The 12,732-nt window shown below is 38.7% G+C and overlaps 1 protein-coding gene across 2 annotated transcripts in view; it reads left to right on the plus strand.

The window, feature by feature from the left end:
* Positions 1-12,732, plus strand: part of Usp47 (ubiquitin specific peptidase 47) — a 91,544-nt gene that overhangs the window by 30,918 nt on the left and 47,894 nt on the right. For both annotated transcript variants that reach the window (XM_028768005.1, XM_028768004.1), the window contains exons 3-5: positions 1,422-1,532; positions 3,124-3,262; positions 5,650-5,746. In XM_028768005.1, coding sequence (XP_028623838.1) covers positions 1,422-1,532; positions 3,124-3,262; positions 5,650-5,746 — 347 coding nt within the window. The remainder of the gene's footprint in view (positions 1-1,421; positions 1,533-3,123; positions 3,263-5,649; positions 5,747-12,732) is intronic.

A 12,732-nucleotide genomic window follows, 5' to 3' on the forward strand; every position in this document is an offset into this window, starting at 1 on the left:
CCATAGTGGCTAGGTGTGGACAGGGGCTGTTCCCTTGCCTTTGTTCTGGAGTCACCAGTTGTTGTCCTAAAATTTGCATAATATCAGGTCATCACTTTTTTTATTCATAAAAAGATGACCATCATGGATACCAACTAAAGAAAAATTTCCATATTTATTGGAAGTTCACTTTAATAAAATTATGAATAAAATCACTTTTATTTCCTTGTATGTGTATAACTACATTTTAATTCTCAAGCTCAAAGGTATTTCTGACGTGTACAGTCTCAGATGTGGGGGTTTGTTTTATGTCTCAGTTTCTGTTGTAGTAACTGCTTGCTTCCTTTGTGATGTTTCTACTTCATTTTTTGTGTTTTCTCATTTCTATACCGCAGCATCTCCTCAAAGGCTTAGTGATTCTTGTTTAGTCAAGAATCTCCATGGAGGCTGATTAAATGTGCAGTATTCAGTTTCCATTTTCATATTGGATGAATGGGGCATGCCGATGTCAGCCCATCTGACTGGGATTGAGAAATGACCACCATCTGGTTGCATGGCTCTGTTCTCTCTGCCTTGGTGGCTGTAGTATCCAGGGAGAGAATAAATTCTGTTCTTCACTGCTTAGTCCAAGGAGGAAAAGGAAGGGCCAGACTGACCAGAATGCCTTTTCTCATTTGTTTGCCTGAGTTCCCTGGCCTCAGTTCTTGACCTTTGCCTAGTGTGTTCCTCCCGCTTTTATCTCCATAAGTCTCCTGTAGGCACTTTGAACTCTAGGTACTTTGAGCTCTAGGGTTTTTCTAGATTTGTTTTTTTCATAAGTTATAACTGTTTTCTATCTTATATTTTAATTTCTCAGAATTTCTGGTATGTTCATGGTACTTTGTTTTCCTGTGCTGTTACCAGATTAAAAACAAAACAAAACAAAAAAAACACTTTTGACATTCTTGGAGATTGGAAGATTATTCAGTAGATACGTAGTTAGGAATTACAGGAATGAGCTACCGTGCTTGCTTTGGTTTGGATATTCAGTACATTGCTTATCTGGGAATTCTTAGACACGTGTCAAACTTTTTATAGTTTTTAGTTATATAAACTTTTTAAAATTTTTATTAAAACCTATTGCATTGCAGACATTTTAGAAAAAAATGTATGTATATATAAAGCTGTATTGGTTTTTGGTATGCATTATGCTTAACATCAATCCCTTAGCCTTTTCTTTGTTTAGGGTTTTAGATGTTGAGAAATGTGAGCCTCTGGGATGCTCACAGCATATCTACTGTCAATTAATCTTAGCAGTTCAGCTCATGAGAGAGGAGTTCATTCAAAACCTAGCTGAAAAGAAATTTAGCCAAATCATTACTGAAATATTTGCATGTAAATATGTATTTGGTGTTTTATTATCACTTTATATATATACCTTTAACATTATTTTGTACCCTTAGGCACCACTGGATCACACCAGTGACAAGTCTCTTCTTGATGCTAATTTTGAGCCAGGAAAGAAGAACTTTCTGCATTTGACAGATAAAGATGGTGAACAGCCTCAGATGTTGGTAAGCTATTTAGAAAGACATAGTTTTTGTGCACTAGGAAGGCGGTTTTCCAAAGGCAGAAGAGACGTGCAGTTGTGTGATACTGATAGTTGTATGTGATGCATGGGTGCCTCAGGTCTCCACAGCACCATTGTTACATTTAGTTTGTTGCCTCCCTGGGGCTACTGCTTTGTAAAGGATGGGGAGGCTCGGGTTAGAATTCCATGCAGACTTGTAGTTTTTCCTCTGGCTCAGTTTAAAACTCCTTAGTTCTTTTGGGAGACCATTTCCATTCGCACTCTTCAGACACACCCCACCCCCATCTTTTTGGTTTACTAATAAGTCAATCAGGTGCTTCCATCAATTTACTCACCACAATTCACTTATTTGAACAGGCATTCTTGTTGAGCCCACTAACTCCCAATTGAAGGGCATTTTTCCAGAATTTTGACTTTTGAAGAAGTGTGCAAATAGAAGTTAAAACCACTATATATTCAGGATACTATTTCTTTTTAAACTGCAGTTGGGTTTGGAGAGATGGCTCAGAGATTAAGAGCACTGGCTGCTCTTGTAAAGGATCCAGGTTCAGTTCCTACCTAGCACCCACAACTACCATGGAGCCCACAACTGTGATTCCAGTCCCAGAAGATTCAGTACCCTCTTCTGGCCTGTTTAGTTAGGTACTGCCTAAATATAGTGCACAGACATATATGCAGGCAAACATTCATACATATAAAATTAAAAAATAAAATCTCAAAGCAAAACAAAAACCCACTATGGTAAGTGAATCTTGTTTGATGGTTATAAATTCCAGAGGATATAGATGTGAAAAAAATAAAAACCTGGTCTGATTTGCGTAGGTGTTACAGACTGAAAAACTAAAGTCAGAGAACATGGATTTTTTTTTTCAGGGCCTTTCTCTTCACTACAATTTGCTTAGGACGAGTTGTTCTATTTAATGGCCTTCAGTTAGAAATGTGTTGTGAATAGAGCTGTCCCTTTGAGCCAGAGATGGTGATAAGCAGTGTGTTCATGCTGAAACAGCACTCTTGGGCACCCTGAAGCTCATATTTTGTTTTGTGGTATCACAGGGTTTGATTGGTTTGGGGTGACTCTGAAATGGGAACTAGCTGTTATAGCAGAGCTCCAGATTCTCAGTGTTAAGAGTTGCAGCTTCAGTTGCTTACTCACTGTTCTTGCTTCATCGTTACTGCTTATGCTGGTTGGTGCCCTTTAGCCCTTTTCAGTGTATTACACATTAACAGGCGTTTCTCACTAGAGACTAAGCAGCTCTCCATTTCATCCAGTACCTCCTGAACGTCTGTCCCTCAGCTTCTAGGCCTAAGCTACAAAAGTGATATAAAAGTGACTGTGAAGTACTCACTCAGGACTTCATAGTGGTACATCTAAAACATTTGAAGGAGAGCTTTGAAAGAATCTACAAAATTAAGTTCTTTGGAAGGGACCAAGACCTCTGAGTGAGACATCTTTCAGAGCTGCCTGCAGGGAACCCAGGACACACTTTCCTTGGGTGCTTGATAGAAGCAGTCTTAACATGCTTCAACTTTTTCTGTATTGCTAGTCAATAAATACTGGTTATGCTGCCTTTTAGGAGGACTCCAGTAATGTGGACGACAGCGTGCATGACAGGTTTATAGGTCCACTTCCAAGAGAAGGTTCTGTGGCCTCTACCAGTGATTATGCCAGCCAGAGCTACTCCTATTCATCAATTTTGAACAAATCAGAAACTGGTAAGACCTTTGTATCGTTGTGTTCCATAAGTCATAATCTCAGCAAGTTCAGGCTTAATTGAATTTCTTCATTTCATTAGTAGGAACTGAGTTCCAGAGCAAGAGGACTACCCAGCAACAGCAGAGTCAGCACTGCTAGACTGTGTACCGTTTCTTCCCTCATCCACTTGCTATCTTAACTGCATTGTTACTATCTTTATTTATCTGCAAACTAAAAAATAATGGATATTGTGTTCTGAAGAAAAATAATGGATATTGTGTTCTGAAGAAAAGTTATTTTGGTAACTTTCCCTCAAGAATACATTCTGACATTTCTGAAGTCAGCTTCTCTGGAAATGAAATCTTTTCTCTTTTTTAGATTAAGATGGGCTATGAAGGAATATGCTTCCATGAAGCAGACAGAACACACTTATTTTATTGGGCCTACTATATTTTCTAGTTTAATTGTTATATTTGAAATAAATTAGGTTTACACCACCTATGTGGGGGCTCACAATCATCTATTGCTCCATCCAGGAGATCTGATGCCCTCATCTATCTGACCTCCACAGGCACACATGTGGTATGTATACATACATACATACATATGCAGTCAAAACACATGTACAAATAAAAGAAAAAGAAAAAAATCTTTTTCAAAAATCTATTAGTTTTTTGTTCTGAATATGATTAAGCCTAGATTATTTTAAAGTTTTTGTTTATTTAATGTGTATAGGTGTTTGATAATGTGTATCTGTACACCATGTGTGTACATTACCCACTGGGGGCAGAAGAGATTGTCTGGTCCTCTGGGGACTGGAGTTAGAGACAGTTGTGAGCTTCCACATGGGTCCTCTGGAAGAACAGCTAGTGATCTCAACTGCTGAGCCCTCTTTCCAGCCCTAGGTTATGAAAATTGTATTTCATTTTATTAGGCTAGCTTTATATGAAGGTTTCATTTATGTATATGATTGGTTAATTACCTTATGAATATAATCTAGATACATGTCATATCTTCATCTTACAACAAACCTTTTCATAAGGTAATATTTGTCCATGTTGAAAGAAATAGAAACAAGTATAGAGAAGTCTTTTGTACAGCTAGTTAATGCTAAGCATGGGTTTAGAATCTTTTTTCGAGATTTTAAATGTTGCATTAAAACACCTATCTCAAGTAACAGTAAAGCCATAGATGTACATTCCAGACTTTGTTTTAATATGACCTATAGTATTATATTTTGTAATTAGAACTTAGAGTGATTTTCTCATAGCTAATCACTGTGGAATTTATTTGCTTTGGAATTAGCAACAGGGACTATGGTCTTTGGTTTATAACTTATGTCATTGGATTTTGGCTGCATACTACCCAGGATAAAAGAGAATGCAGAATTATTTCAAAGTACAACATATAGTAAAATTGTAAAGTCACAAGGATTTGTTTCTTCAAAAGTCATGTAGAAACGATTGTGTAAAATGTAGATTTCAAGGTTTACTTCCCAAAATGCTAGTGGAACTGCTCTGAGTCAAGACAGAAAATTTTTCATCTTGTTTTAAGTAAGTACTGTGAAGATTGTTCCGAGATTATAAGGATACTTTGAAAGAGTTCCAACTTTAACAAATCAAGATTCTTGAAATAGTTTGATATTTGTTCTGACAGCTAAGACCTTATATGAGACATTTGTAGAATGCTGGGTATTAGGTTCAACTCCCTTGTTGTGAACCATATCTTGTGAATTCATTGAAATTAAGATAATGGTTTTTAGAAGTGTTGTTATTTCTTTGTGCAAATAAAACATGCCATTTGTCACATTATAAAATTAAAAAGCCCTGACAGTACTCCATGTAGTAACCACTTTTAGTTATTGTGCTTATTTTTATCTTTCCTCATGAAATACACTTTTAAGAAAATGGATAATGCTTTTTAAGAAATGCATAATCATGGGGACCTGAGTTTGCTCCCTGTGTTATTGCAAATCAAATATAATTTGATTCACAGGACTGATGATGGGGGGTGCAGTTGGCTAGCTGGGTCTTCCTGTGTTATATATGATATTTAAAGTCAAGTGCTTATACATTTCCATCTCAATTATTGCTGTTTAGACTTAAGGAATAAGATTATTTGCACTTTAATAAAACCTAGTATACTACATGTATTATTCTTAATATCTTGTTAAATACCATATAATATGTATTTGTATCTTGGTAACAAAGTATCCTGACTTTTGTTGAGAAACAAAGTCCCCCTGAGAAACAAAGTTTACCTAAAACATACTACAGAAGAGAACTTTCTTAAGTGGCATTGAAAAAAAAAATAGAATTTCCAATTAAGCAGTCTTGCCCATTACATATTTTTTGTAGTGTTTTAGCCCAAGTGCTGATGTGTCTGTATTTGTATTTTCTCTTTAAAGGTTATGTGGGATTAGTAAACCAGGCAATGACGTGCTATTTGAATAGCCTTTTGCAAACACTTTTTATGACTCCTGAATTTAGGAATGCACTATATAAGTAAGTATTTGAAAAATGTTCTATAAGTAAAAGTAAGAATAAAAGTACGGTTTTTAAATAATAAATTAAATTTACCTTCATAGACTTACTTGTAATATTTGGGGTATTTCTTACTTTATAAGATGACTTCTTATATATGAACAAGAATCTTCTGAAAGACTGACATATAAAAGCAATGGGGAGGAAGAATCAGAAATGACCAGATAGGAAAGGATCAAATTATTGAATGTCCCCATTCATAGTTTTACTGCTTTTATAGGGAAAGGGGTGTCTGATTTTGGGAGAATCCAGAATATATGCATTGATTTTCTTCCCCCTCTAAATTTAAGAATTCAGTGTTATTTTTGAACTCATAAACTATCTAATTAAAATACAACATAACTTGTTTAAATGTGTATGTATACTTCTAAGACTAGATAATTTAAATGCTTTATAGAAGAAGTCCATGTCTAGTAAAACTCAGCCATTTTTATGAGCATTTATAATACAATTCATATACTTTTGCTTAGTATACTAAAAGTATCTGTATCTTAGGGAGTTTCTTGTTTTGTTTTGTTTTGTTTTCCAAACAGATTTTTTCTGTGTAGCCCTGGTTGTCCTGGTACTCACTCTTGTAGACCAGGCTGGCCTTGAACTCACAGAAATCCACCTGTTCAAATGCTGGGATTAAAGGCATGTGCCACATTGCCCAGCAAATTAGACTTTTAAAGTCTAAGTAAACTGATTCTTTTTCCTTTTTCTGTTCCTTTCAAGTGGCACTGTTGAAATTATAAAGTATACATTTGAATTCTCTTTAAAGTTGTAATAGTAGTGGTTGTATTGCTCATGTTCTCACTGTATGTCCACTTGTAAGCTTGTTCTCTGAATTGCTTATAGAAGCAGATTCTTTTAATTCATTATTATTTGTTGCCCAGCAATAGTTAAATATTCTAGGTTCTTGAGAGGATAGAGAGGAAGGAAAAGTAAGATCTTTGTTTTCAAGTAATTTATGATCTATAATAACCACCTGTGTATTTTGAAATAATTTAAGTAACATTTAGAGTCAGCTAAGTGCCACAAGAGCTGAAAGAGGAGAGATATTAGTGAAACATGAAGAAATAAATGGCTTAGTGAAATAGATAGGGCTTAAATAGGTCATGGAGTAGGTGTGTTTGGGCCAGGTTGACAAGAAAGAGGACATTATAAGGAAACGTTTAGATATCATAGAGAATAATAGTTAGTGTTCCCTGAAGTGTTAGGACTCTTGGGAGCACTTTTATATGCTCACCTACTTCTCATAATAGCTGTGAACTATCTGTTGTTATCACCATTTGGTAAAATCAGTTACTAAATATACAGATACTGCTGAGACCATACTGTAGGTACCAGGATCCCGTCGCTGTTGTTCCTGTGCTATAGCTGTTGGCAGTGATTAGGGTGGGTTGCAGAGGCCGGGATGGGCTAGAACCTGCTGGGAAGATTTAAGTACTCCAAGACAGTTGCCTGCTGCCACAAATCTACTTGGCATCCTGTAACAGCCCATTCTGCTGCTCTGGTCCGCGGGTCAGGGCCTAGCAAAAGAGAGAGTGGGGACGGAGATGCGGAGTCTCTCCCGCCCCGAGTCTCTCCCGCCCCGAGTCTCTCCCGCCCCAGTCTCTCCCGCCCCAGTCTCTCCCGCCCCAGTCTCTCCCGCCCCGAGTCTCGCCTTTATTGAAAGGAAATCATGGGTATATATAAGCACAAGCAGGGGAACGCAGCTGAAAACGCTTTACCACGCTGGGGGCAATAAACAACAAAACAAGATATGTAAGAAAAGCAAGATAATTATCAGAGTGTGCTCAGCTGTTGTAGGCTGTTGAAAACAAGTCTCTTGTCAGGGTATATGGCTCGAGATGGCTGCAAAGATGACAGCCGCTTTCTGCTCAGAGTCGGCTCCCAACAGGTCCCCCTTTTAAAATTTGTTTTCAAAAGGGAAGGCTGGGAAAACTTACGGAAACTGTGCCTGTCTTAGGTTGGAACAAAGGACCCCAGCCTCCCTTTCCCATCTCTGGATACTCAACAGCCATTGTTTGAGCTCCTGTCTTAGGATGGTGAGACCTCCCAGTTTGGGGCAAGGGTCTTGAAGTGTTCTCTTACCTGTCATTGACTATCCAGCTTAGTGCGTAAGTAAGGGGTTAATCCACGTCAGTCTTGATGACAGAGGTTTTGGAGTCCCCTACTTCCAGCCTGTAATAACGGACCTGTATGGGTTTCATTTGAATAGCGTCTATCTATTGTCATACAAAAGCCATCAGTTTGTTGAACATCGTGAACCCAAGAGACAAGAGACTGAGCAATGCCTGAATGGTTATTGCAAAAGCAACACTCTTTTTAGGGTAGCACATAACTCCTCTGTTGGAGGAGTAAAAAGTATAAGCCTCTTCTATTCTGTAGCACTATTTCAGCTAAGAAGGATAATGAATTTTACAAATGCATTATAACAGATTCCATTCTTTCTAAATCTAAATCTATAGAAGTACAGAACTAATCATAGCTTTGATCTTAACAAAATAAATAAAGAAAATCCCCATTCCTGTCCCAGTCAATCCTAAACCCCAAAAACAATTATAGTAACTGTGGTAATGGGTTTTCTCCTGAGTCTAAACAATGTACCCCACTAAATTATAAATCAGGGAACCAAAAGTCCAATAGAGCCACCCTGGAGGTGTGGGTGGTGATGTCTTCTTCCACACTGAGAACTTCTCAAGTCCAGTATGCTTATTAATCCGCTCCTGTTTGAAGACAATTGTGAAGCATCTTCGTGTTTCCTGTAAAGAAAAAATACGCTTCTCAGGGGGTTTCTCCTCCCTGGATTTGTTATTGTTGTCTATTTGTTTAATCAGTCTCTCTGGCAGCCAGCGTGCGGCATCTGCCGTTTGGGAATATATGTAGACAGAACCTCTTCCTCAGATAAGCACTGGATCTGGCCCATTCCGGGTTCCAGTTAATGGGTCTTTCCAGAGGACTGTTGCAAAATTCTTTTTGGTATCAGGATGCCAGAATCTATCTGCAGCAGATTTTCCTTCAGAATCCAAAGTTAAAAAATTTAAAATAAAGAGCATGTGATGAAGGATATTTCTGGGGGATCCCTTAGTAGGGTACCATTCCCCATTTTTAATTTTTTCAAATTGACATTTAATGGTTTGATGTGCCCTTTCTACCATACCTTGGCCCTGTGGATTATATGAAATACCCGTTTTATGTAGTATTCCCAATTTTTCACAAAATTGGTGGAAACTGGAGCTTGTATAACCTGGGCCATTGTCAGTCTTGATCTGTTTTGGCACACCCAATATAGCAATTGTAGCAAGCATATGATTGATCACATGTTTGCTTGCTTCTCCAATTTGTAATGTCACATAAATGAAACCACTGTATGTATCTACACATACATGTATATATTTTTGATTTCCAAATTCATTATAATGGGTAACATCCATTTGCCAGAGACTGGTATCAGTCCCTTTGGATTCACACCTAAATGAGGAACTGGTAAAAGTTTAACACATGATTGACATTGTTTGACAATTTGTCTAGCTTGTTCTCTGGTAATTTTAAACATGACCTTTAAAGTTTTAGAATTAGGGTGATGTAACTCTTGAGCCTTTATGGCCTGTTCTAAGTTAGATGGCAGATCTGATAAAGTCACTGCTGCTATATGAGTGGCTAGATCTGCCTTGGTGTTTCCTTCAGCGAGAGGACCTGGTAGCCCAGTGTGGGCTCTCGGGTGTCCTATAAAGAATTTACACTTTCTCCTCAAAATTAATTGTTGACACTGTAAAAACAAATCGGCTGCTTCTGAGGAGTGCTTTATTTGCACAGCAGTTTCTAGCAGAGGAATAGATTGAGCTAAATGTGAACTATCTCTGTAAATATTAATGGTTTGATTTGGAAATGCTTGAAACACAGCAACAACAGCATGTAATTCAACCAGTTGAGCTGACACAGCTGATGTAGCAAAGGAAATTACTTGATCCTTAAAGGCAAAAGCAGCCGTTCCTGATGAGGACCCATCAGTGAAAACTAGCAATGCTTCCTTTATAGGTGCATGTGCAGTACAAGATGGAAAAAAAAATGCATGGCGATTACAAAATTGAACTAATTTGTCTGGCGGATAGTGGTTATCTAGTTGACCACCAAATGAAGCACATGCTATAGGCCAAACTTCAGAACTCTGCATAAGCCAATTAACCTGATGTCTTGTATATGGTTGTACTATGACATCAGGATCTTTTCCAAAATATTTTTGACTGTTATCTCTGCCTAACATAATCATATCTGCTGCAGCTGCATAGTATGGATAAAGAATCGTTTTAGGGGATGAGGGAAGATGAACCCATAATATGGGTGCAGTTTGCCAAAAAACTGCAGTAGGAGTTAGTTTAGTGTTAAAAATAAGAAAATGTAAAGGCTTAGAATAATTAATATGAGTTACAAATTGGGATGAAATAGCATTCTCAACCTTCCATAAGGCTTTTCACCCTCCTCTGTTAGAGCCCTGCCAGACTTAGGGTCAGGATCTCCTTTGAGAATGTCAAACAAAGGTTTCAACTCTCTTGTCGTAAGTTTCAAATATGGTTGTAGCCAATTAATGTCTCACAACAGTTTTTGAAAATGATTAAGTGTCTTAAGGGAATCAGTCCTCAAGGTAGCCTTACTGTTAATAATACGTGGACCATTAATCTGAAATCCTAAGTATATGGATCTTGTAATTGTACCTTTTCTGGTGCTATTTGTTTTTTTGTTTTGTTTTGTTTTGTTTTGTTTTTAACGGTTGTTTTTTACTATTTCTATTTTAAGATTTATTTATTTATTATATGTAATGTAAGTACACTGTAGCTGTCTTCAGACACCCATATGAGGGCATCGATCTCATTGTAGATGGTTGTGAGCCACCATGTGGTTGCTGGGATTTGAACTCATGACCTCTAGAAGAGCAGTCAGTGCTCTTAACCTCTGAGCCATCTCACCAGCCCTCTGGTGCTATTTGTAACCATGCAGTCTGTAAAGCTGTTTTAAGATCAAAGCACTGGAGTACCTGTTTTCCATCTTTTCCCGCTATTAAAATATCATCCATGAAGTGAATCATGTAGATTTGCTTCCACATGGTTCTAACACTCTCTATGGCGGAAGCCACAAACTTTTGGCACAAGGTAGGACTGTTAGCCATACCATGAGGCAAGACCTTCCATTGATATCTTTTCATAGGTTCTCTAAAGTTTATAGTGGGAACACTAAAAGCAAAGCGCTTTCTATCGTTAGGATGCAAAGGGATAATAAAGAAACAGTCTTTTAAATCTATAACTATTTTATAATAGCCTAAAGGTATGGCCACTGGTGTGGGCAGCCCAGGTTGTAAGGCTCCCCATCAGAATCATGGTCGCGTTAACAGCCCTCAAGTCTTGCAACAATCTCCACTTTCCTGACTTTTCCCTAATGACAAATATTGGGGTATTCCAGGGAGAGTTACTCTCTTCTAAATGTCCTGCCTGTAATTGCTCCTGCACTAGCAATTGAGCAGCTTGTAATTTTTCGATGGTTAGGGACCACTGATCCACCCAGATGGGCGAGTCCTCCTTCCAGGTGATGGAATCGGCACAACGCCCTAGGGGTGCAGCTGAATCAATAGCCTCCATCCAAAATACCCCAAGCCTCTTTTTCCAGAGTTACCATGGACCTCAATAGGATGAGTAATCCCATCTTCACTTTTTCCTAATCCTTTCCCTGGAGAAAATCCAGAGTTTATCATTTGAGCCGTGATTACTTCATTAGGGCTGCACATAATCAATCCCAACTGGGATAACAGATCTCTGCCCCAGAGATTAATGGGAAGGCCCGGGATGACATAGGGTTGTATATTCCCTGTATTCCCTTCTTTATCTTTCCATTGTCAGCACCTTAGAGCTTTGCTGTGTGGATTTTGACTTTGGCCAATACCCCTTAAATTGGTTAAAGTTGGGGTCAGAGGCCAAGTGGCAGGCCAATCGCTTTGTTTGATAATCGTCACATCAGCTCCTGTATCAACCAAACCTTGGAATGCCTTCCCATCGAGCAATATTGTCATCACAGGTTTTTGTTTAACTATAGGCTGTACCCAGTATGCATCAGAGGAATCAAAGCCTTGATCCCCTCTCTTAGGACTCTTATATTTGTGATTAGTAGGGATCAATGGAAGTAACAATAGTTGAGCTATCCTCCTTCCTGTAGGAATAGTGACTATATTCTGTATTGCCTTGGCCATTACCTTAATCTCACCTTGATAATCATTGTCTATAACTCCAGGAAAAATTTGTAGTCCCTGCATAGTAGCACTGCTTCTTCCCACTATCAGGCCAAACACATTTGGATAGAGTGGTCCAAACACTTCAGTGGGTAAGGCCTGAGGTCTCATTTCTGGGGTTGATACTGTGTGGGTGGCAGAACTGAGGTCCAGTCCTGCGCTTCCTAGGGTTGCTCGACTTAAGTTCTGAAAGGGGTTGTTGTTTGCTGGTATGATACTGACTGCCCCATAAGCCTGTTTTGGCTTGTGTTAGCTTGGGGCCTGGGGCTGGCCCCTGTTCCCGTTTCCCTGATTATGGCAAAGGGTGTTTCCTTGTGCATCTGTCTTGGACCTACACTCACTAGCCCAATGCCTTCCACGTTTGCAACGTGGGCATAGCCCAGGCTGTTTCCTGGGCTGTCTCTGGGTTAACTCATTTTCTGCCTTGGAATCTTTTGCAAAGTGTCCAGGCTTGCCACATTTAAAACAGGCCTTTTTGTCTCTGCTTGCCAAAAAAATCTCTTACCGATTGCCCTTGCATGGCGGCTGCCATACCTAAGCCTTGTTGGTAGGAGGGCCCTATGTCAGAACAGAGTCTGATATATCCAGTACGGTCTGCCTCTTTCCTATAGGGTCTAATGGCCGCTTGGCAGGCAGGATTGGCATTTTCATAAGCAAGTTGTTTCACATAATCTACACCTGCCTCTGC

Source organism: Grammomys surdaster, unplaced genomic scaffold (assembly GCF_004785775.1).
Source record: "Grammomys surdaster isolate TR1022 unplaced genomic scaffold, NIH_TR_1.0 184, whole genome shotgun sequence".
Classification (NCBI taxonomy): Eukaryota; Metazoa; Chordata; class Mammalia; order Rodentia; family Muridae; genus Grammomys; species Grammomys surdaster.